Source organism: Nelusetta ayraudi, unplaced genomic scaffold, assembly GCF_046127955.1.
Source record: "Nelusetta ayraudi isolate G7.1 ecotype Tasmania unplaced genomic scaffold, CSIRO-AGI_Nayr_v1 ptg000011l, whole genome shotgun sequence".
NCBI lineage: Eukaryota > Metazoa > Chordata > Actinopteri > Tetraodontiformes > Monacanthidae > Nelusetta > Nelusetta ayraudi.
The window spans coordinates 28,609,154-28,633,824 of NW_027466061.1; the positions used below are offsets into that span (position 1 = coordinate 28,609,154).

The 24,671-nt window shown below is 43.6% G+C and overlaps 5 protein-coding genes across 10 annotated transcripts in view; 3 read left to right on the forward strand and 2 right to left on the reverse strand.

Moving 5' to 3' along the window:
• LOC142885716 (uncharacterized) overlaps positions 1–24,509 on the reverse strand; it is a 229,733-nt gene extending 205,224 nt beyond the window's left edge. The window contains exons 1-12 of one of the 5 annotated variants that reach the window (XR_012926322.1): positions 24,355–24,509; positions 23,108–23,212; positions 22,761–22,803; positions 22,578–22,621; positions 22,240–22,276; positions 21,915–22,000; positions 21,764–21,802; positions 21,621–21,651; positions 21,348–21,403; positions 21,199–21,255; positions 21,027–21,086; positions 20,254–20,511 (exon numbers count right to left, since the gene is read on the reverse strand). Coding sequence is in view for 3 of the 5 variants with exons in the window: in XM_076022449.1 (XP_075878564.1) it covers positions 20,659–20,780; positions 21,027–21,086; positions 21,199–21,255; positions 21,348–21,403; positions 21,621–21,651; positions 21,764–21,802; positions 21,915–21,934; positions 22,240–22,276; positions 22,578–22,621; positions 22,761–22,803; positions 23,108–23,210 (612 nt within the window). In the remaining 2 variants the exon portion in view is untranslated. The other 4 variants (XM_076022450.1, XM_076022449.1, XM_076022448.1 and 1 more) reach the window with 4 other exon arrangements.
• On the reverse strand, positions 2,951–6,670 carry rab24 (RAB24, member RAS oncogene family). 2 transcript variants are annotated; one of them, XM_076022451.1, is made up of 9 exons: positions 6,219–6,670; positions 5,383–5,531; positions 4,416–4,484; positions 4,209–4,287; positions 3,987–4,054; positions 3,700–3,799; positions 3,358–3,408; positions 3,161–3,220; positions 2,951–3,092 (listed from the first exon to the last, which is right to left on the reverse strand). In XM_076022451.1, exons 2-9 carry the CDS (start codon positions 5,491–5,493, stop codon positions 3,022–3,024), a joined length of 609 nt encoding a protein of 202 aa, XP_075878566.1. In that variant the 5' UTR covers positions 5,494–5,531; positions 6,219–6,670; the 3' UTR covers positions 2,951–3,021. The 2 variants fall into 2 exon arrangements, with proteins under 2 accessions (XP_075878566.1, XP_075878567.1); XM_076022452.1 differs by having other exon boundaries at positions 2,951–3,089; positions 6,219–6,668.
• pgrmc1 (progesterone receptor membrane component 1) lies at positions 6,973–9,828 on the forward strand. The gene is made up of 3 exons (XM_076022453.1): positions 6,973–7,377; positions 8,414–8,569; positions 8,772–9,828. Exons 1-3 carry the CDS (start codon positions 7,083–7,085, stop codon positions 8,864–8,866), a joined length of 546 nt encoding a protein of 181 aa, XP_075878568.1. The 5' UTR covers positions 6,973–7,082; the 3' UTR covers positions 8,867–9,828.
• cox7b (cytochrome c oxidase subunit 7B) lies at positions 10,592–12,284 on the forward strand. Its single transcript, XM_076022454.1, has 3 exons — positions 10,592–10,747; positions 11,834–11,949; positions 12,069–12,284. Exons 1-3 carry the CDS (start codon positions 10,711–10,713, stop codon positions 12,150–12,152), a joined length of 237 nt encoding a protein of 78 aa, XP_075878569.1. The 5' UTR covers positions 10,592–10,710; the 3' UTR covers positions 12,153–12,284.
• Positions 12,667–20,076, forward strand: pgk1 (phosphoglycerate kinase 1). Its single transcript, XM_076022447.1, has 11 exons — positions 12,667–12,844; positions 14,545–14,595; positions 14,708–14,863; positions 14,951–15,095; positions 16,109–16,212; positions 16,301–16,420; positions 17,490–17,604; positions 18,370–18,549; positions 18,627–18,804; positions 19,202–19,300; positions 19,410–20,076. The coding sequence occupies exons 1-11, from the start codon at positions 12,780–12,782 to the stop codon at positions 19,448–19,450; spliced, it is 1,254 nt and encodes a 417-aa protein (XP_075878562.1). The 5' UTR covers positions 12,667–12,779; the 3' UTR covers positions 19,451–20,076.
• Positions 24,510–24,671: the final 162 nt, after the last annotated feature.

Here is a 24,671-nt window from a genome sequence, read left to right on the forward strand (position 1 = left end):
CGGCGCCCAGAAGTGTCTCTACTAATGCCTTTTTATTATGAGCTGTGTGTCATTCTGGTGTAATTCTGGCCTGGTAGATCTCAACATGTAAAAGAGTGGAGAGAAGGATTTAAAAAAAAAAGAAAAAAGAATCTGCTATACAAATATATAAGAAAAAGAAGTTGTAAACTAAGTTGTGTACTGTCTCATTCCGGCGATGAGAACTCCGGTTCCTTTTAGTGAGTCGGTTCGTTTGGCTCGGCTCACCAAGAAGAGCCGGATCTGTACCGCTTATACCTTTTTTTTTCTTCTTTTTTTTTAAATTCAGCCACGTTTAGACTTGTGATTTGTATGTGTACACATATTATCACTTAAATTATTCAATACGTTCTTTGTACCGAAGTATTCAAAAGGAGAAATAATGACATTTTCTAATATCAATAAATTGCTGTAGCAAGTTGTTTTCATTTTCAAGAGGGCTCGCGACTCTGACACCAGCCAGTGAAGCTGTGACTCGCCTGGAAAACAACTCTGCTACACAAACTGTTGGCACAAATAGCCCTGGGTTGACGAAGCCTCGAGGAGGGGGTTCACAATCAGGAAGGCTATATATATTATATATAGTATCTCCCAGGTAGCAAATTAGTGCCCGCAACCCAATAAAACTGATTTATTGTCTCATTTACAGCAGTCGAGACTGGCGCATAGTTCGGGTGCAAGTCTAAAAATACCACAGAAGGTGGAATTGTCAAGTCCAGCCCTCTGTCCCTCCAAAGGACGCGAGGACAACTCAACTGAAGCTTCCAACTTTTAGTTGGCAGGTTGTCTTTTGCAATAGGTTGTAAACCTTTGAAGACAGAAATAAAGTAGTGAACGCCTCAAACACAGAATCAAAGTTGGCATATTAAACATTTTAGTAAACATTTAACGGTATATCATAATATATTCTATATTTTGACTTTATCTAAACTCTAAATGAAGTAAATGCTGCAGTGCTCATGAACTCACCAAGCCGCACAGAAACTTGACCATCAAAAAAAACAAACAAAAAAAACATTTCAGATGCTCAAAAAAAGTAAATGAGCATTAAACCGACCATTATTGTCTTTGGGTTGAATCCATGTTCTTAATTTTAATAAAGGGGGCGTGGCCAGAATCTCATTGGCCACTGCAACAAGCAAGCAGACTCTGATTAGTAGTGGTGTATGTACACCACTACCAATCAGAGTAGTGGTGTATGGTAACGGACGGCTCGACGTTTGGTGTTGGTTTTAGACGTACGACCGACAGCCCGCGTTGCACCGCCGGTCATCGAGGGTCCAACATGACAGGTATGGTGTGTAGTTAGGTAGGTGTGTGTCTGTGTGCGGTTGAGTGGACAATTCCTCCAAAACAGGTGCAAGTAAGTAATATGCCCTGAGATGAAGCTGTGACTGCTGGCAGGTCAACGTCATAGCACACAGAGTAATCAATCACCGCACACCGGGAGTGCAGCAGTCAAAACAGTGGAGCACCGAGTGCTTGATCAGATACTCCACAATAGAGAGTTTTGAAAACTAAAAAATTTAATTAAAAATTATTATTATTTAAGATGGATACTTTTACATTCATGAAAAACAACTGAAAAGTCTTAACTGAACACAAAGAGCTGCTATTTGCGAAACAGTTGCGTGTTTTTCATTTCTTCCATTATCAAAACCTCTGAATGATGATCCGAGTCAGCTTTGAGACATTCTTTTAATTGCACTGAATATGTTTATACTTCACACCAGTCTTACCTTCAATAGAGATTTTTTTTTTTTAAAAATCATTGTGCATGAAAATTTCAACACACTAAGGAAACTGACTTAGTCATCCCCCGTCGTCCGGCAGCACACGTTTTAAAAAAGGCAATAAATTAGTGAGTCTTGGAGTTTAGGTACAGATGAACACATTGTTCTGACAGTTTACAGCATGTTGTCCCTGCCCCCCTTCGTCAGCACAGGGGCGTCTCACACTAAATACATCAGAGGCAGATCCAAGAGGAAAAGCTTTTTATGAGTTTTGTACACGAGGTTGCTGCTTTCACTCAACGCTTGGTGGATATGGTATTGATGTTTATCTCACAATAGGAATCAACCTGATATACCGCCTTCAAAGAATCATTATAATAATGATTATTATATTGTTGTTGTTACTGTTATCATCATTATTACTGTTGTGACAAAAGATGGTGTAAACACTGATCTGAGCTTATAATGAGGACACCTGGTGTGTTGTGATATACAGATATAAAGTCACCAAATGCCTAAAAACGGAACAATTTTTCAGGTTTACATTTACATTCGTCATTGTGCTGCACATGCTCAGTAGTGTTACCCAGCTAGCGTCGCCGTCCTGTCCTCACACACGACTCAACAGAGATCAAAGTCGTCCCAGTAAGAAACAAAGCTTGGATTTTTTTTGTTTTGTTTTGTTTTGTTTGCAAGGTATTATAAATATGGAAGAAACATTCGAATAGATAAGACTCTGCTCGCATCGATTCTTCCTGGTTCTTTTACTTCAAGTATAAGGCCTTTTGAGAACGCTTCACTTTTTCCACGGCAGCTTTTCAAAAGATTTCATTCAAGGTATGAGCGAGAACTTTAACCAGTCACTTCCTGCTTGTGTTTCATGCACGTCACTGTTGAGTGTGCGACGACGGCGCCGCAGGAGTTCAGATGGATGTAAACAAACAAAGGAAACAGCTGTGAACGAATCGTTTGCACGCTGACGCTCTGTCATCTGAACCTTGCTTGTGATTGTTTGTGTAGTTCAGCTTGTCCAGCTCGGAGGCAGCACAGAAAAATCAGTCTCTGCTCAGTCGGCAGCACGATCGGATCCTCTCGTGTCGAGTCCCTCGGCTCTCCATGTTTATGGCACAAAAGGAAAAAAAAAAAAAAAAAAAAACAATAAATAAAGATTCAGTGCTGTTGTGTCCTTTTTTTGGGGGGGATTCCAGAGCTGATGGGTTTCATTCGTCCACAGTCAAGTCCCGCCCAGGAAGAGGCCACCGGCTGCACATCAGTTGTTATGGCAACAAGAGTAGAAATACGAGTCCTTCTTCTGGCCGAGGTCGACGCCCGCTTCCTCTGCTGGGACAGAGGAGCTGATTAGCGCGTGAAGATGTTTGGCAGCAGCAAGCGCCAGACTCACTACTGACCTGTCATGTACTGGAAGGCCGAGCTGTTGTAATCCTCGGCCAGCTTCTGGAACATCTCGTCTGTCAAACGGAAAGAGTGAGTTCCCACATTGACACGCTCCCCTCCCACCCCCGACCCCTCCGCCGCCCCGGCTGACACAGGAATAAACCCGGCCAGGATTAAATGTGCCGTTGGCATGACTGAGGGCGCAACTCACCCACGTTACTTCCTGTTTTACTGGAGGTCTCAAAATGCTGCCCGCCGATCTCTGCGGAGAGAGAATCACTTCGGTCAGATGTTGCAAGATGAGAAGTTCTGTTTACAGTCGTCATCATAAATGTCTTTCTCTATAAAATCCCAAACTAACACAAGCTTACGAGTCACAAGCAGCCCTCAGAAGGACGTAATTCATATGATGAAGTAAAGGCTGTAATAGAGGCTGTTTGACAGCAGTGTACAGGATCGATTAGACGCAGTGGCTCAGCTCCCACTGAACTTCTCCCCTGCGACGGGAAGAAACGCGTCGGCACATCACACCGCACATCAGAGCCGCAAATACCTTCGGCGAAGTCCTGCGCGTCGTGGAAGTCGATCTTGCGAAGGCTGCGGTCTCCTTGCACCAGGTCGTTCTTGGTGGCGCACAGATAGATCTTACAGTGCTGGAGACCAAACACGCAAAACATTTAACAGGAGACTTTGACGGCGGCCCTGCGCCCTTTTTTGACAATTACAATTAACACAAGTCATTGATCTTGTCATAGAAAGGCTGTGTCTGTGTTTGTCAGAGACCCTTTGAAAAGTGGTCAGTTTTCCAGACGCCCGGTCGTATGTTTGAAGTTCTCTCACCTCCTCGCAGTTCTGCAGCTCCTTCACCCAGAACCGAGCTCGTTGGAAGCTGCTGCTGTCCGTCAGGTCTGAGGAAACAACAACGCTGTCAGGCTGCTCCACACTCGTAACGACAGAGAAGTTGTGCATTACAAAGTTCCTTGTAATTGTGGTGGTTAGACGTGTGACTGAGCACCTGTGAATGAATTGAAATACTTCGGGAAACAGGAAGTGCGGGTTTACCGTAGCAGACGATGGCTGCTCGCGCTCCTCTGTAGTAGATTCGGCTCATAGCTTCGTATCGCTCCGACCCGGCCGTGTCCTGTTGGAGATGTATGCAGATCCAACTGAGAACCAACTAGTGGGAATCTCAGCAGGGTGAAACAACAGGGGGGAGAGTGTAGAACCCCAGAAGGCAGTGGGGAAAATATTCTTCATTTATGAACTCACCCAGATTCCCAACGTGATGACTTTTTCCCCCACCTGGATCGGCTTGGCCACAAACGCGGCGCCGATCGTCTGTCGAGAGAAGCAAACAAAAGCAGGAAAGCTTCAGAAAAGATGCAAAGTGGGAAACCTCAGTGATGGCGGCGCGTTATGTCTTTTCTTTTAGCAAAATTCAAAGAGAATCAGGCTGCGTTCAGACTGCAGGCGAATCCGATTCAAATCAGATTCCTTCTCAAATCAGATTTTTAGGGCTGACTGTCCACACTGTTTTTGTCCAAATGGGATCTGGCTCTGTTCAGACTGGACCACATTACTGAGCCATCTGACAGGTTGCTGCAGCAACGACATCGGAGCGGAGGCGTCGTCCAGCGTAGCGTGTAGTGCGTTAGTGTGTGACGTCATATGACTGCGACAGCAATCATGTGCTTCCGTCTGCTCCATTACGTTACAGCTCCGCACCTGGAATGGTCAGTCGGACGGTCGAAACCCATCGGTGTGTTTGGAGCTGTAGTTTCAATCTGTCCAAACGCAGTATGAAACCACGTCCCGAAGGTGGTTTCAATCCGTTTTGCAAAAATCCGATTTCATGTGATTTGTGACTGTTGAGAGTAGTAAAGAGCCGTCCCGTTTCAATCTGGATGGGCCGAAAGTCAGCTTTTGGCTGGCAGCTCTGGCCCTGAACCCGACCTTAGGAACAATTGTGATGAATTTGTTTTAAGCGTAGATTTTAAAAAATGCTCTCCACTGCAATGACTTAACATCCCATAACCGTCAGAGGCATGAGCAGCATGAATATCCTCACATGAGCTGGATTCCTACAAAATGCGTGACGAATGTAGGGACGGCGTGTCACAGTTTAATCAGCGTTTAACCTCTCGGTGTATTTCAGACTTGAGTCTTTATGACCACGACGCCCTCATTCAGGATGGAATCAAAGCAGAAGTAGAGAAGAGGGGCAACTGGCACTCACGTTCTGGTACGGTCCGACCAGGAAGCGGTGGTGGACGTATCTCTCCACCAGACTGGTTTTACCCACGCTCTCCTTTCCCAGCATCACTACTTTGGCATCCACCCGCATCATGATCACCGGGTATGTGAGCAAAAACCTGGACAAGACCACTGCAGACAACAAGTAGGGAGGGGGATGGGAGGACGGTGGTGGTGGAGGAGGAGGGGCTTTAGTTTGAAGCAAGGTGAGGAGGTACACAACAGAGGCAACAACCACTCTGTGCGTTGTGGGGGGGGGGGGGGATAAAAACTTATAATGGAAGAGAAGGAACACTCAAATTTATTTGGGAAGGTTGTCGCTACCTGTTCAGATTTTTACATCTGTCGAGTCTGCGGATAGTTTAAAGTTATTAATGGGTTATTACTTCAAACTGCGGCTAAGCAATGTTACTCAAAACGGTAACAGCGTTTTACATCAAAGGGGGGGAATGTGATTTATTTTCAACCAGCATCGATTCATAAGCGCAATTGAAGTTAAGTGAATTTTATTCAAGAATAATTTCTGACTTACGTTCCTAAGTCGGGCTTTACTAGCATTTCCATATGCAACTGTATCACATCATGGTTTTGATTGATTGTGACTAATGTTTTTGCTCAATCCTCACCAAAGGGCTCTGTATTTGGTTTGAAGCGGTTTCAAAAACATATATACCAACGTGTTCGTGTTTCACTCGCAAGTTGTTGGTCCACCTTAACGAAACCAAAACAACAGCATACGAGCAGCTAGCTGCTAGTTTGGGTCAAGATTCGGGCTAACCCGGCTAACTCCAGCACCGTGGAGAACCGCCTAAAACTTACCTGGTTCGTCGTTCGACTCAGGAAAATCACTCTCAGCATCCGATCCTCTCCGGGCGAGTCTGATAGCGCAGTTGTCACCCGCCGCTCCTACCGAACTTGTTTGGAAGAGACTACAGCGGGACACAAATGGCTTGTCATCTCTGCCCAGCCTCGCTAACAACACCGGTGGCGGCTGCTCATCTGTGGCTGCTAGCCTGGGACGTCACTAGCTTCGTTGCGCAATAGCTGACATATCGGCCAACATGCCAGTGAGATAAGGAGACATTATGTAAGATAGCTTGTTCGCGTTGTTTCCGCAATTATAGGCAGGCAACCCTTTCACACTTGTCCGAGTGAATGTTGGGCAGTGGTAAGTAGTGGAGAACCTCCAGCGGAGCTTTGTTTGTTATGTGAGGAACCACAGGTCTGCTGGAGTCTGTTTCCAAGAACCGGAAGTGACAAAACTAAAAGAGGCATTTGCCGGAAACTGCAAAAAAAAAAAAAAAAAAAAATACTTAATTAAGCAAAAGAAATTATGTCTTAGCTTGAAAAAATGTTTTAAAGGAAATATTTAAAATAGACACAGTCATCATCAGACATATACGCTAGAAACGTTTCGACTGAAATGTCTTGATTATATAATATTAAAAAAAAAAGATTAAAGGACACTTGTATTGGACGCGTTGAGCTGCTTCGTTTAACGTTACTTTAATTTCGTTGGTCTTTTTCGACCCACACGCAGTGAACTACAGTCAATTTATCGTCGAGACTGGTGCGTGTGAGGCTGCCCATTGGTCGCGTCTGTGATTGGATCGAGGTTTATGAGCTCTGCAAGTCCCACCCAACACGCACACACACACACACACCAGCGAGGGAGAAGTCAACATGGTTGAATCGGAGAAAACCGAATCAACTTCTGGTGGGATCCTGCTGGAGATCTTCACCTCTCCGCTCAATCTGACCCTGCTCAGCCTCTGCCTCTTCCTCATCTACAAAATCTTCCGCGGCGACAGGCCGCCGGAGATCCCTGCGGCGGAAGAGAGGCTTCCCAAGATGAAGAAGAGGGATTTCACCATTGCAGAGTTGAAGCCGTACGACGGTCTGGAGAACCCCAGGATCCTCATGGCTGTCAACGGCAAAGTGTTCGATGTGACGAGAGGGAAGAAGTTCTACGGGCCAGGTAACGCTAACCTCGATGTTCTGTAGCGTTTTTTTTTTTTTTTTAATAGAGCCTACACTTCCAGTACCGTCGGGGCTATGACGTCATCATGGGGCGCTGCCAAAGCAGCCGTTTGTTCGAGGTGCATATGCACGGACATGAGGTACTCGTTAACGGGTGAACTGTTGTCGCTTGCCCCACCACTCTTCTAACTTCTGTAACTGGAAACTGTCGCCACACCCCCACCGCTTATGGAGCTGATCCCATTTCACAACACAGCTGCAAGGCTGCAGCCTTGACGTCCCAGATCGTCTATGCAGTGAGAGGAATTCCTCTGAAGAGAGAATTCGGTGCTTCCAGCACATTGATATGACCTGACCCAGATCGTCCTGTTTTGACTTTTATTGAGCACTAACTTAAAATAAATACGTTGTCATTATTAATGTTGATTCATACGGAAAAATCTAATTCTTATTCTAGTTTACTTAATTTGCATTAAAAGAGATGCAACTAATAAACGATGTTATTGTAAGTGTATAGCTTAAGTAATTAGTTAAATCCCAAAATAAAGACCTAACCGCTGTTTCTTTCAATATCGTCGTTGTACTCGGGAAACGGAATCAGAGTGTGTCCTCTTACATCTTATCTTTGATCATAACCTCTGTTTAGCGTAACCTCTGGCCTGAGTGACAGCACACTGCTGTGCAAACCTCCTCAGTGTGCCATTGTACAAACTATAGAAAAAACCGACAACCGCTGTCTGCTGTGCAATGCTCTACTGAGAAACACTGCCACAGTCAATACACATGACTTTTAAGTAAAATGAAGTAAACATGACTCTTTTAAACTCCCTTTAAATGAAGAACAAACAGATTAAAAGCTCAACTGACTGTTTGAGAAAACAACAGGACAAAATGCTTTGGGCAGTTGTAAGTGTAAGCCTAATTCAGTATGTATCAATGCTGCTGTCGTGTCATGTGGATGTTTGCTGTTCTAATGATTCACTGTCATTGTCTGAACTTCAGCCTCGCCATGTTTGCCTTCTTCTCTCCTGCAGAGGGGCCGTACGGAGTGTTTGCTGGCAGAGACGCATCCAGGGGTCTGGCCACATTCTGCTTGGAGAAGGAAGCGCTGAAGGACGAACACGACGACCTGTCGGACCTGAACGCCATGCAGCAGGAGAGCCTCTCCGAGTGGGAGGCGCAGTTCACCTGTGAGTTGGGACCAGCGTAGTGCCCTTATTTATCCACATGATTTACCTGTTGAGATCTCTGTGACAAGAGAGAAACGTTTCAAAGTCAGTGTTTTGTTTTTTTTTGTTTTTGTTTTTAAACCAAATATTGAAAATTGATTCACAAAAGAAATACACATAAACACAAACGATCAACATGTATTTTTTTTGTCCTTCTCCACAGTTAAGTACGACTACATCGGGAAGCTCCTGAAACCTGGGGAGGAGCCCTCCGAGTACACCGACGACGAGGAAACAAAGGACAAGAAAGCAGACTAGACCAGCAGATGGAAAATGAAAGATGCCTTAATGCTTGTCTGACATTTTTACTGTCCTGGATTTTATACTCCTGACTGTGATCCATGTTGACTTTTGATACACTGCATAATGATTGGCCTACCCGTACATTCAACTATTTGACCTAAGACATGGAGGTAACTTGTCAACTACTGGTTATTTGTATAAATGGTTGAGACCAGGTTAAAGAGGGCGGTAGGCATCGTTCTCAGGTTGTTAACCAATGCTGCTAGATTATCTCATGTTCATCTCATCGTCCACACTATACACATTCCTGTCTCCAGCGATTCAGCTCACCATTCACTGAGCAAGTTTGTTCAATATAGTTCAATAAAAATTATACATAAAGAAGAAATATGCTAAAAAAAAATTGCACACAAGGGCGCAATAATTACATCATATATATTTTTTTTCTGCTAATTTTGCCAATGCACGTTTACATATTATAATAAACCTCTCCAGCAGCAATGTTCAATTAAAAGAAAAACGTTCTGTTCTTAAATGTGCTTTGGGATAAGTCAACATAACACACACACTAACTATACTTTTTCCTACCAAGGTTTTGATCTGATGTCAATATGCTGAATCAGAAGGGTTGTTTTTTTGTTTTGTTTTGCTTTGCTTTTCCAGGTAAACACTTATTTTTTTGATCTGGCACTTTCCCCTAAGATGACAAACCAACAGAATTTCATCTATGCATTTCCTCTCTGTGTGAATCATATAAACTGCATTCTTTTTTTCTTTTTTCTTTTTTTTACTAAATTTGCCCCAAGAGACAAGTGTCATAAACATCTGCATACCATGTTCTTGTATACCAGTTAACCCAGCCTTTTTTCAGTGTAAATAATGTTCAGGGTTTCTGATTCATGGGTGGTATTTCAGAGTTGTAAAATTTTAAATGCAGCGAGTTGAGATCATCCTAAAAAGTATTACTTTTTTGATGCAATCCCTAGTCTTTTTACTGTTCTGTGTACATTTTATCACACTTTAATAGTAATTTCAATGAATATTTGTGTAGGTATATAACTGTAGACAAAGATTGTAAATAATTTGCTTTAATTAATAAAAAATTCTGAAACAGACCCTTTAAATCTGTTAAATACCGTGATATTAAGCCATCAGTATTTTAGATGTTGGTTCTGTTACATTATTTTCCCCACAGTGAATAATTTAAAGCACATCACATCATCACATTTATGTAAGTTTCCAGCTTCTTGGTTTTATTTCCTCAAGGTTTTCGTCAGAGTAAAAAGATTATTTCAATATTTTATTGAAACTTGTCAGGTGTGGGATTTGAACCCACATTCCCTGAGTCTGGCTCCTAGACTCCTCGATCATTCTGACACAATAGTTAATCAGAAATAAGGAATTTCTTATTTTTAAACTAGAGTACATGTATAATGACGCCGACGTAGGAAAGTGTTTACCTGCACTTTTAGTTCACTGTTAAAGGAAAAAAAAAAAAAGCTCTGTAACTATAACAACGTCTTTCCTGAATCCTCTTAAGAATTCGTGTCCTTGTCCCAAGTCTGTTTTTATCTACATTATTATGTTATTACTTTATATGAATACTACTACTACTACTACTAATAATAATAATAATAATAATAATAATAATAATAATAATAATAATAATAATAATAATAATAATAATATATGTATATATTTTTTTAATATGTAATAATATATTTTAAAAAACAAACAAAACACTTTTACGTCACCGCAGGTCTGCGCATGCTCCCACTGACCCACCGTAACTTCCGCTGTGCGGCAGCCATAACTCACTTCCGTTCTTCAAGGGTATCCGAAGTCGTCAGGCTAGAAACATGTACCGTTTTGCCAAAGCTGCAGTCAATGTGACCGGTAAGAATGGTTCGCCTTTCTGAATAAATACATTTGTGTTCATATGTTTTATTTATGCTCCTGCCCTGATATCACGTTACATCATGTTCGACCCTCATGCCTTTGCGAAGTGACCGCGGCTGGCATGCTAACTTCAAGAGCTAACATGCTAACGGAAGAAACTAAAGCTTTTAGAGCGTCATTTCGTCACACTTCTCAGAATGTTACATGGGCTTCTCCGAGCCATCATCCCGCCACAACGTGAACAGTTCATTAGGTCGGGCGTTCAAAATTACGTATTTGTTGTTTTCCGTTATGTCACGGTAACCTGCATGTTGAAGTCTGTATAGCAGTTACTGAAAATCACCTGTGCAACGCAATCAAGTTCATAACCACGAAAGGGTGCTGTGTGCTAAAGGAAGGAGATCTGTCTGTGTCGCCGTCTGTCGGCCTCACTTCGTGAAATAATGAAATGCTTCGCCTCTTTTACTTCTTCATTCACAAATATAAACGATCGTGTTTTTGTTAGGGATGCACTCAGTGCTTGACCTATAATTTACATTCGGGCAATAGAAATGATTTGTTCACCCTTGTATTGTGATTGTGGCGATCCATTGTTAATCATACATTATCTTTCTAACATTTGCAGTAGTCTTACCATTGTTCTTGGGGCTTCTGGGAATACTATTTAAAAACATTTTCACACTGTAGACCCAGACAGTATTTGACCCATACACCCACTTGATTTCTGCAATCACAAATATTACACACTTCATCACTTACAGTGGCGCAGTGTCTTACACACCGCCAGCACACAGTGTGCAGACTTAACCAAGCATAATGGTTGATTTCATCCTCTTTCATATTGGTCATATGGACTGGACTTTGTGGTGCAGTGTGCGATTGAGCGATCTGTGTGGGAACCATCTCATATCTCATCTCTTTACCTAAGAGTCATTTCAGATGGGTACACATTGAGATTTTAAAGATTTATTTTTGTGTGTGTTATGTTTTTAATCATTTCATATATTTTTGTCTGTTTGCATAGAGTTTTAATTAAATTGATAAGTGTGGTTTAAACCAAGCTGTGATTGTGCTGTTGTCCAGGTCAGGCCGTGAGGCAGGTGAGACATGGATCCACCGCCCCCCAGGACTTCCACTCCAAGTACGGCACTGGTGTGATGATTGGCGGAGCCGTCTTCTGCGTGTCTGTGTGGTCATATGTGAGTAATGCTCCCCTATCAATGTCACTTTGGTTGACTTTTAATACAATATTTTGTGTAACTTCGGGTGTCTATGGAATTTGTAATGATGTCTATCCTCTATCTGTTTCTCTCTGCAGGTGCTGACTCAGACTGGCATTACCTGGAACCTGTCACCTGTTGGGAGGGTCATGCCCAAAGAGTGGAGAGAAGCTGAGGAGTGAAGGGCCACCACGCACCCCACCAATCAACCCAACTGTTGTACAGATGAATGACAAATATCTGCGTGTTCAGACAACAAAACCCTGTGTTTATTCCAACATGTTTCTTTGTTCAATAAATTAAATATGATTCTACGGATTGATTTCCTCCTTCAGATCGTTCAGATCTGGTCATTGATCTATCAGATATGAATGTTGTCCATGATTTGTACAGCTCCTTGTGGTTCTATACAAGAAATTGATAGGGAAAAGCAATCATTTTTGTAATTCTGATGGATTGAGAAAAGTACGGGTCTATAAATTGCAGAAAGTTACATTTAGACTTTATCAACATGATTATGAGGACGAAGAAACTTAACGTCACCAAGCTTAAGGGGGGAAATAATAATATCGAAAGATAATTCTCCCGACGTCAGAATACGGACAACAGACGGATCCAATGAGATTGCGAGTTCTCCCGCACGCACCGCAGCCAATCAGTGGCAGGGGGCGTGTTTGCTCCGGCCCAGCCACTGCTTCTCAGCGCCGCGTTAAGGTCACCGCTGTCACTCGGTAGCTAACCAGCCGAAGGGAGCGGAGGAGACCCAGCAAGAACGAAGGTGCAGGAAAGAACCAGCGAAGCGAGCAAACATGTCTCTGTCTACCAAACTCACCCTGGACAAGGTTGACGTCAAGGGGAAGCGAGTCATCATGAGGTAAACACGCTCGTTTCTTGCTAGCTAGCGCAGCTAATGGAAGGGAACGGGGATTAGTTGAAGTTAGTTACCTAATTGACATTTGGGAGGTGACTGGGTCTGGAACTGTGCTCTGGTGGAGACCAGGGTGGCCGCTAGTCCCTCGGTGATGGTAGAATGTGTCTGGAGCTCCGGGCGGAGGACAGGAAGTGGCAGGGCAACTTGTTGGGCGTCACGTTTTCATCCACGTTACGTGCTGAGGAGGAGATGCAGTATGGATGAAACCAGGAGTCGCAGCGTCTGCATCACCTCGCGCTCTTCTTTTTTTTTTTTTTTTAAATACTGTTAAATCTCACCAGTCACCCACATCTGTCTGTTTTATCCCCAAATAAATAAATAAAAACCAACTGCACGGCGAGGTGCCTTCTGCTTTGATAGCTACTTCCTGTTAAAATCAGAAAATACTACTTGCAAATGCATTTCTGTTTTTCTTTTCTTCCACAAACGCAGTGTAGACCACATTGGTTTTACTCTCTCCAGCAGGCATGGTGTTCTGTATGGCTAATCCATTGAAATGATTTAAAACGAACATCTGCGACGGCACCTTTTATTTTTATAAGGCTTTTTCTTTTCTTTTTTGTCACTGACTTGCAGGATATTTCTGCAGGCTGCTGAGAGAGAATGAACGAACGGGCTGCTGAATGAACACTTGATACTGATACCCTCTGCTGAAATGTCAAAGGGCCGTTCGGTTTGCTCTGCATGGTGAAGCAACAGCAGGCAGCTCAGACTAAGGTTCAGCAGCCTGCAATCAGTGTAGTGAGAATCACAATCAGACCACAACATGTCTCACAACATGTCTCACAACACACTCTGGGCCTGTCATAGCATGTGTTGTCATTGTGTGTTTTATTCAACTTCCAGTCTTGAACAGAGTGCATCGTGGGAGTTGCTGGCCCAGAATTAAAAAACAAATGTAAGGCAGGAATTTGTGATAGAAATCTGTTCTGCAGCTGCCGACTCCAACACACACGATATGCAGACTGCCCTGTTGTTCCACTGCAGTCAAACATTTCAGTAGTAAGACATACATGTCAGGAATAGGTTAATTTGAATGCACCTGACAGACAGACACGCACACGCAGGTTTTCAGTGTAAAGCCCAGATTTAGTGAGTAACGTGCAGAGCCAACAGATGGAAAAACCCTGCAGTTGTTGTTGGATTTGCCTGTTGAGCCCCTGAATTGCTGACTTGGGTTTCAGCAGGGCTTGGACAACGGGTTGGCTGTTGCCATGGCACTCAGAGTATTGTGTGTGTCCGTCCCAGCGCATCAGCTCTGTGGACAGACCCACAAAGCTGTTATGTAATCTTGTTGAGTGCAGCAGCGCGTCCGTCCGAGCTGCAGGCGTGCAGCTACGCACGGCCGGAGACAAAGCTGTCGGGAATAAAACACCTCAGCTGGCGGAAGATATGAACTCGCTCCCTCTTTTCTTGAATGCATCAGAGACTTTTGTTCTTGTATCATGAAGCAACAATAGATTTTTTTTCACCTGTGCAATGACACAACAGGACTTTATCACACAAAAATCCAAGGTTTTGAAATGGTTGCAGGACACAGACTCATACAATGGAAGAGCTTTCTTTACCAAATGACACTTGGTCAGAACACCATGTTTAAACATTTTGTCTCTGCTTTTGTAACACATCCTTTACTCTTACAGGGTTGACTTCAACGTCCCAATGAAGGACAAGCACATCACCAACAACCAGAGGTAAAGACTGACAAGCTCTGATCGTTTCATTGTTGTTGTTTGATTTTTTTTTTATCAAATAAACCTTTTAAATGGGTTGAATAAAATCCATCTTGATGGTTTTCCTTCTCAGAATCAAGGCGGCTGTTCCCACCATCCAGCACTGCCTGGACAACGGGGCCAAATCTGTTGTTCTGATGAGCCACCTGGGACGTCCCGACGGGAACTTTGTGCCAGAGAAATTCTCTCTGCAACCCGTCGCGGCTGAGCTGAAGAGCCTGCTGGGAAGGTGAGGCGATCGACTGAAAGCCCAGAGCTTTTTACCGCAGCAGCAGCAGCAGCACATCCTCACCGCATGCACTCTGCACTCCTGCAGGGACGTCACCTTCCTGAAGGACTGTGTCGGTGCTGAGGTGGAGGCCGCCTGCGCCAACCCAGCCCCCGGCTCCGTCATCCTGCTGGAGAACCTCCGCTTCCATGTGGCCGAGGAGGGGAAGGGCAAGGACGCCTCCGGAAACAAGGCTAGTGATCCTCAACTGCATCGGGGGATTTGGATGAGCAGAGGAAAGAAAATGTTGTTTCCAGGTGTAAATAACTGCTGGCACGCTGCTCTGACAGCAGGAGGGAAAGGAAAAAAAGACGCACACTCACTGAGTGCTGAGTCACAGTCTGATGATGTCATTTACGGAGCACTGCAGAGAACAAGGCTCCGCCCCACTCAGTTAGCTTGAGGTCCATCCTGAGACAGACTGCAGCTTCCGCCCTCTGACATTTTCCCCTGAAGGTCAGCAGGTCACTCCGGGTTCCTTTCCTGACCTCTAAGGCCTGGATGGAATGTGGCCTCGGTGGGTTGGTTGGTTGGATCCTACTGTCCCGCCCTACTGTATCTCACAGGAAACACTATTTATAGTCCGTCCTGCAAACATGTCCGAGTGGTGCAGCCGCACTGCAGAGAAGCACAGAGAGAAGCAGCGTCGCTGTAGATGTGCTCAAACAGCCGTAGGATTGAATCTGTGATGCGAGTGTTGGGCTTGAGTGTTGCAGTAAGCACTGAGAAGCGTCCGCCTGACATTTGAGTGATACTCCTGACCTTTCTCTGTCCCCCAGTCACAGGTTCACAACCTCGGGCTGCTAAAGTGCAGCAGGAACCTGATCCACAATGATCCTCACGCTTCCTTACAGCTGCATGTTAAAGCTACACAAGAAGGGACTCTTGTTTTTTTTTAAGGAAATAATGGATAGAGTGTTATCACAATCACTAATTACGGGAGGAAAGTGTTTATACAGATAATGCCACAAATTCACACGCAACCTTTTGTGTTTGAGCTCAATTGACCTTTCAGCCCACTAGATGGCAGCAACTGCTCTCTGTCTGGTGAACAGTTTTAACGCAGCAAAGTTTGAGTTTAATATTTCACCTCTAAAATTGTACTATGACTTAATATGGTAGGATCATCATTCATTCTACTGTATTCATTTTGTTTTCCATCTACTACGATTGACTGAACGTGTTCGGTCTGCTTGTGTCCTGCAGACGAAGGCCTCCCAGGAGCAGATCGACTCCTTCAGGGCGTCTCTGTCCAAACTGGGAGACGTCTACGTCAACGACGCCTTCGGCACGGCTCACAGGGCCCACAGGTGAGCCAGGGGAGCATCTCTGGTATTTTGTTCTTCAAACCCATTTTCAAACCCATCTTCATCGTCTCTCCTTCCTCTCCACCTCCAGCTCCATGGTGGGAGTGAATCTTCCTCAGAAGGCCGCCGGTTTCCTGATGAAGAAGGAGCTCGACTACTTTGCCATGGCCCTGGAGAAACCTCAGAGGCCGTTCCTGGCCATCCTCGGAGGGTGAGAAACTCCCGGCTTTGAAATACTCAAGTTCACCTGCAACTCTTTTGATTTTAAAAGACGCCCTCTTGTCGCCACTATTCTGAGCGAAGCTCATCTGCCCAACAAGAACTCCTCATTAAACCTTCCAGGTCATGTATAGGAATAGAAATGTTAATCTCATTACGTAACTGGCATGTGGAAGTGGTGAGAGGTCTGCCACAGTGTCACATTGGTTACAGGTTAGGATTTCCTGTCTGCGTTAATCATGCAGAAATATTTCAACCTTTTTTTTTTTTTCCAAACTTTGAAATAAATCACAGTCATTCTTCACATCTAACGCATCCAACTCAATGCATCCGTATAGTTTGTTTTTACATTACCCAGAAAAATGCAAATGTCTTGTTTGCACCGATAGTAACCGTCCTTCATCCCACGACTTCCTCTTTTAACAGATCTGTAACAGATTTACTAACGGCAAAGACAATCGGCTCGTTGCCTTGTGACACTCGAACGCAGCCTTGTCACTGTCAGAGCCCATTGCAGCTGCACTTCATTGTGCAAGACGAACGGTTCCGCAGCTAATTGTCCCCTGACAGATATTAACCTTCAATGATCAGCCACTGAACACACAAACCTCCCATGACACACAGAAATCCTGGTTGGATGTCGGCTCGCTGTCACTGTCACTGGCTCACTGGGGGGAGGGACAAACTGTACAGATGAAATCATTAACCGGGGGATTGTATGGGCGGGGCCTGGGGACGTGGAGCTCCAGGAACCAGTGATATGTATATGAAGCCAGAAAGTTCAGCTTGAGTCCAGCAGTGATGCACCGAGCTGCAGATTCCTGAAACATAAAGTCATAAATGTGAAAGCTGTAAAGCACTGCACGGCTACAACCTTGTTACTACAACACTCTTTTATTTTCTATGTAAATTTACTCTTATGAAAATGATGTTTTTCCTGTATGGGTTTCAGCTGCGAATGAGACGCTTCAGTCTCTTTCTTCTTTTTCCGTCTTCTCCTTCCCCTCCGCAGCTTTGTGTGACTCTTATCTCCACCAATGATGCGTGTCTGTGCGTTTCAGAGCGAAGGTGAAAGATAAGATCCAGCTGATCAACAACATGTTGGACAAGGTGGACGAGATGATCATCGGCGGCGGCATGGCCTTCACCTTCCTCAAGGTGTTGAACAACATGGAGGTGAGACCAGCAGGACCTTCTGACGCCAGAACACCAACACACACACCCTGCCTTCTACTAGAGTAGTCGTGCTCCCTCAACGCGTGATGAACCCTGAATGCTGTTACAACACTGTAACTACAATGCATTTTTTTTGTCATGATGGAGTAAAATGGTTTTAGCCTGACCTCAGACTGACTCGATAAAAATGTTGAGTTTCCCAAGTTTCCTTCAGCAGCAAAGTCACGGCTGTGGAGATAAGCTTTTGTTTAAAGGGTCAGTGCACTGAAACAACTGAACTACTGTGTGCTGAAAAAACACTTGTCAACAACTGTCCTGCTTTGCTAAAGACTTGAAACTATTGCTATATTTGGGAATCTGCAACTCACTTTCATGCAGGTCTCTATAAATAATAATAGAAACATTACATTGTATTTTTGGTCATATGATGTTGCTGTTTTTACAAGAGGCTGCAGTTTAGCTTTTACACAAACTTTAAAAGTGAAACAAAACGATCGTAACTTGTTGCCAAAGGCACATTCACATGTTTGGTTTGAACACAAATCTTTGTGCCGGGACAAGAAGTCTGTGTTTTCATCAGAACGTTTCAACTTGCTGTCAGTCAGTTACAGGACTGACTAGTTCCATCCTCTATCGCTGAAGCAGTGAGTCTCATTAACAATGACAAAACAAAGAGCATCAGAACAGAGACGCATGAAGTTAAAGTTGTTGTTTCTCCGGGTTATAGCATCATGAGGCGATTTGCTTTAACGCTCTTGCCTCCAGATTGGTACATCCCTGTATGACGAGGAGGGCGCCGGCATCGTCAAGGACCTGATGGCCAAAGCTGAGAAGAACAAGGTCAGGATCACTCTGCCCGTCGACTTTGTCACCGCTGAAAAGTTTGACGAGAAAGCCACCACCGGCACCGCAACCGTCGCAGCAGGAATCCCCGCCGGCTGGATGGTGAGGCAACGTTTTGTTCCGCCTGTCCTCGGTCCGGTTCAGAGCTTCTTCTCATGGACCGTGAACCTTCACTGCAGGGTTTGGACTGTGGACCGGAGAGCACCAAGGCCAACGCCGAAGCCGTCCAAAGGGCCAAGCAGATCGTGTGGAACGGCCCTGTGGGCGTGTTCGAGTGGGACAACTTTGCCAAAGGGACAAAGAGCCTGATGGACAACGTGGTGGAAGTCACCAAAAAAGACTGCGTCACGATCATCGGTGAGAGCCACGGCCGTCGGTCGTCAGCGTCTAACTGAGCCGTGTGTGAATCAACAGTTCTAGTGTGAAATGCTGCACAATTGTCTGACCAATTCATGTTGGAACTGCTAAATAACATATTGGTTTGGCTAAAGTTCCATTATTTTAGCTAAAAGAGAAAAAGGTTTTTACCCTTGTGCATAAAGCATTAAAGACATTAAACCTTTCTGTGTAAATGTACCTTAAATGCCAGAGAAACCCAACCATTATTCAGGTTTTATTGAAATCGTTCCACATGTGAGAAGCTCTTGTAATAACTGAGTTTGCGAAGTCACGAAAAAAAAAAAAAAAAAGCTTGAAAATCAACAGCCACCGAGCCGCACCGAGCGTCGCTCATGCGTCAATTGCTTTTTTCCAGGTGGGGGCGACACTGCTACCTGCTGCGCCAAGTGGAACACAGAGGACAAGGTCAGCCACGTGAGCACAGGGGGCGGAGCCAGTCTGGAGCTGCTGGAGGGTGAGCAGCCGAGACGACGCGCGGCAGGTTCACACAGGAAGCACAACTTGCTAGAAGCTCATGACGACCTTGTCTTCTCCCCCCCCCTCTCTCTCTCTCTGTCCCTCAGGTAAAGTCCTGCCAGGTGTGGACGCACTGAGCAGCCTGTAAACACCCCATCAGCCTGCTGTGCAGTGTGTGTGAGAGTGAGTGAGTGAGTGTGTGTATGTGTTTAAGCATTTCCGTGCGAGACGTGCGTCGGCCAGCCTCCCGTTCCATTTCCTCCTCGGACCTCCTCCTCGTACAGAAACAGCGCCTCCTCCTCCTCCTCCAGCAGCAGCCTGGGAGGGGCCAGCGGCAGGTGGAGGTGGAGGCTGCTCTCTGCTCAGACGATGGTCCCCCGCCCTCCCGCACCGCCGTTGACCTGCTGATGGGGCGGCTGAGACGCAGCAGACGCCATGATGGCGACACTGTGTCTGGGTTTGATCCCGAACGTGTGCGAGTGTCTGCTGCTGATCAGCGGCCCCGGCTGAGAACCGCACGCCCCCTCCCGTTTGTGTGTGTGTGTGTGTTTGTGTGTGTGTGTGCGCGCGTGATTGTGTATCGCTATGTCACTTTGGCTTAGACACCCCGAAAGGTCACGGCGCCGCCCCCTGTTCCGTAGACGTGCAGCACGAGCAGACGGCCAGGCTTCATGTGATGCGTGTTGCCGCCTTTGGCCACGCGGCTGGGTTCAGACCGAGGACATCTCGCTCGCCTGATTGGTCTAGGACAATAAAACCACTTCTATGTGAAAATCTTCTGTCTGAGCTTCCTCTTGTTTTGTTTTTTTTTGTTTGTTTGTTGTTGTTTTTTTGGGGGGAGGGCATGGTTGACATATTAAAAATCGCAGATTCTTTGTTTTTTGAGAACTACATTGGACCAAACTTTACATGCTGGCCCTTTAAGTGTTCATCCTGAAAACTTAAAACGGCTTTTGATGTTTGCAAGGCACAGTGTTTATTCATCCGCGTTAAGTAAATGTCCCAATAACATCACAAAATGTCTACAGAACAAGAAAAGAGTGGCGTTAAAGATATTTTACAGCAGCCTTGGTGTCTTGTCACAGTGGGTCAAAATATTTGTCATTTTCTTTCATTACACAGTGGCAATTTGAAAAAAAAAAGAAGGAGTGCAGCCATTTTAGACGATTTGACGTCATCAGCCGTCTTCATTCACATAGTCAGGGTCGTCTGCAAAAACAAGGTGGGATAAACGTTTAATTTTGGTCACATGAAAATTATTTTTTCTTTCTGCCTCCAGTGAGAAGGTGAAGCTAATTCTTTGACCTTGCAAATGGAGCTAACCCACAGCAACTCTCGTTAAGGAAGATGTTTGACTCAAACCATAAATTGAATGTCAATACTTGTAGCACTTCCTGAAGAGATACTATCGTTTTCTCCTGTAGAAACATCAACTGTCATCAACTCCAGCTTAGCCTCGTTAGCTAAGAAAAGGTTTACTGTGAAGCAGGAAGTTATAGGGAAGGAATAAAGGTTTGGAATTTTTACTTTAATCATCAATCCCTTGACAAAGTCAGTGAAAATGTAGCAATGCTGTGCATCGACTACTAGTAAGAGTAACCCTAAGAAAGACCTGTGCGTGTACTCATCGAAAAAACATTGAATTTAGCTCATGTGACTTGATCGAGACCCTCCGTGTTCAAGACCCTTGACTTTATTTCATTATAAGATTTAATGGTACTCACTATCCTCCTCTTCATTGGCAATATTGTTTAGATATGCGGTGTTCTCATAATCATCATCCTCTGTTTGGGGGGGAAAAACACCTCGTGTTATGTTTTCACTGCCAACGTCAGGCTTATTAGAGGTTGGAAGAAAATCATGTCAAATTTTGTACGCTATATAATCCAAACATACCGCATTGTGTTGATGCTTCGAGGATATTTGCGTAAACATCTGGAGTCTGAACATCATCTTGGAAACATAGTGATTGCTGTTAACTCAAAGTCTCTTCTAGTGCAGAAAAGTTAATCTTAATGACATAATGACTAGACCAAAGTGCTCACCAGTTGTCTTTGTTTCGTTTTCCTCATTTCCATACAGTGATGCCGGAAGTGGAGCTCTAATACATAACAATAGAAGAAAAAAGAAATTCAATAAAAACACACACACACATGCACATATATATTTCTTACCTCCAAAAAAACAGGAACTAATAACGCTTTAAATTAGTGTAAAATCAAGTATTTATTTTTTTGCATTATAAAAATACAAATATCAAAGACAACCTTGATAAGGACTGTTTGAAGCTAGAGATGTTAAGCAGATTCAATACTCACACATATGTATGATCTGCAATTCCTATTCGAGCTGCCATGACACATTGTGAAATAAGTTGTGTAAGTTGACACCACAGGAAAAAAAACAACCCAAATAACAAAAACATTTTTATCACAGTTGCATTGCGTGTTTAAAAACTTACGATTTATGATGTTTTCATAGTCTGGCTGTTCCTCCGTCACTTTTGTAATACAAAAAAAGAACTGTAAGTTTCACATCACATTTACATTCCATGTCAAAACTCTTGGACAGTTTTTTCTTGAAAACCTTTAAATAATATTAGATCTTCTTACCTGTTGAAAGATCCGTTTCACTAAAAAATAAAAACAGATGTGAGAATGACCGTGATGAAAGTAAATGTCAGACTCGGTCACATGACCTAGTTTTACAGCCGAGTTTGTAGCTAGAAGTCGTCCTGAAGCTGGTGTTGCTAATACTCACTCTACTTTTTATCTGTTCTTTATCTGCACCGTGCTGCGTCTTTACATAATGTGAGATAAGCTAAATCTCAATTTCTTGTCGACTTCAAATGGAGAGACAGGGTTGCGACAGGCTCCGAGCAGTAGCATCATGGCTAGTTCTGACGATAGTATCGACTGTTTGTCAAAATATACGTACCTCGTGGTTGTAGTTGTGATCTGATTTGGCTGGGTGACTGAAAAACAAGAGGCAGATTAATGAATATGGTTACTTCTGTTCTGAAATGTCCTTTTCTTCAAGCACAGCGTTAATTTTAAGAAATTAAACGTTTTTTTTTTTGGATAATACTGGTACCTATATAACTGTAAAAACTCTCTAGATTTCCAGAGGACACTATAAATTAGCCCGCTGTTTACAGCCTCTTCAAAACTGATGTTTGGTGGGATTTTCCACAATTGGAAAGGGGCAAAAACAAGACGCGTCAAAGTGACATCACAAAGGGCACTGAATGTGGGGCCTTTGAGCTCATCACTTACCTGTTTTCGATCTGGTCACAGCAAATAAACTCCCACCACGTTGGCTGTCAGGATAATAATCATTTGTAAGTTCCAGGTTAAAAAAAATGTTTCACCTCAAAATCAACCAAAAAAAAAAGTTAACAGCTTAGTTTGTCATTTGAGAAGCGTTTGACTGAACGGCGTTGACTGCCGGGTACTCACAACATTTGCGGGTTGTAGATTTGATGTTGCTCTTCAATAATTTCTGCAAGACATGAAGCGATAAAATACCAACATGCTTCTCTTCAAACAGCAGTGGCAGTGGCTCCATCCTGCAACAGGAACTTCCCCCGCCTACAACCCTAGTGTGAGCCACTACGCAAACATCAAATATATATATATACATATATATATATATATATATCACAACTTTTTACTGTTTTAAATGGACTGAAAAGATATTGAAAGGCGTGAAATGTTCCTTCTGCAAAATGTAGTCACAAATCTACACACACACACACACATAAGCTCTTAAAAAGTTAACAATTCAATCTGGAACAGACACTTACTCTTTTTCCTTCTGCATCGCAGACAGAGAAGTGACAGCATGGTCAGTACCAACACCGTCGCCACAGTCAGAACTGCATACAGCACCCTGGAGCTTCCCGTCATCACTTCAGCACACCAGGACACAGAGGATAAAAAAGGAGAAACTAGCTGTCCATGAACGTGAACAAGTAGAACAACCGGATTCTTATGGCACTGGTGGACTTCACTGATTACTCTCGTTTTATTGTGTGGTGGTTACAGAAGTACCTGACAGTCAGGATGTGGTCAGCCAAGTGAAATGAAACATATTTTTCCTCACAATTCACATCTATATACACATTGCAAAATAAAATCCGACATTTCAGACAAAAAATTCGGGATTAATACATTGATAAATAATGTATATTTTTGGTAACATTTTCTTTCCATTTTCTATTTGTCTTCCAAACCCAACTCTAACGCCGGCAGAGCAAATTCAGAAAAATGTGGGGCCTTTAGCTGATTTTTAAGCTGTGTGGACGTTGTGTGCTGTTGTCAGAATACACTTTGTTGTCCGAGGACTCAATATTTTCACATTTTCCACAGTGCGGTGCTGCAGTGCATCACATTTTCCTTTTGGTTGTTCTATTTTTGTTCTGCCGTCTCACTCTATACTGCTATGTAGTTTATTTTGTCCTCAGCTTTTACATAACAATAAAAATATTTTTAAAAATTGCAGATTAGAGGTAATTTTATTAGATCACAACAGTTTTAAATACCATTTATTTATTTTTTTGTTTTGTTGAATACACCTTCAAATTGCATGTCATCGCAAAGATGAAAGTACATCTATTGTACATATGAAGAACACAATCATCTAAATTAGAAACAGCCTCATTAAATAACCATTGATCTATTTGCAATTAAAGTTACTTTTTAAAATTGATTGATGGTTCATTTCAGGTGCATTTTATTTAAAAGGCATGTTGGGAAAACTCAATTTGTTGGTGACCAGCGTCAGTGGCGGAAGTGAAGCTACAGTTCAAGTGGTGCCAAGAAATTGTGTATCTGCACTTCCTCAATTTAAATAATTAACCACAAATATTTTCAGCATGTTCATGTTGGTCTAAATGAAGTAATTTAAAGAATTCCTTTTCCTTTAGATAAAAGCCTGAGTGCAAGTGAAACACAGAACTCCACAGGCTTAAGAAAACAGCGTGACTCCAACGTAACATTAAAATGCTGAACTATTTTTGCATGATACATATTTTAAATGCATTAGCTTTACCTCAAGTGGTCCAGCTGCCTTCATTCTTCTTCAGTCAGAGCAGAGCGAGCGAGCAAGCGAGCGGCACTTCCTCTTTCAACACCCTGCCACATCCGTCTTAACCGAGGCGAGAGAGACTTCCCTGAAACAAGCTGTGATAGTTTCAGATGGACCGCTGTCCCACCTCTGCTCTGTTTCTCTGCTTATATCTCAGTGGCCCACCTAGCTGCAGGCTGACGGAGTACAGAGGACAACTTTTTCCAATGTCGTACAAGTTTGTTCAGGGTATTTTTTGCTGGTAAAAAACACTTTTGAAGGGCATCAAACCCCCTAAATAA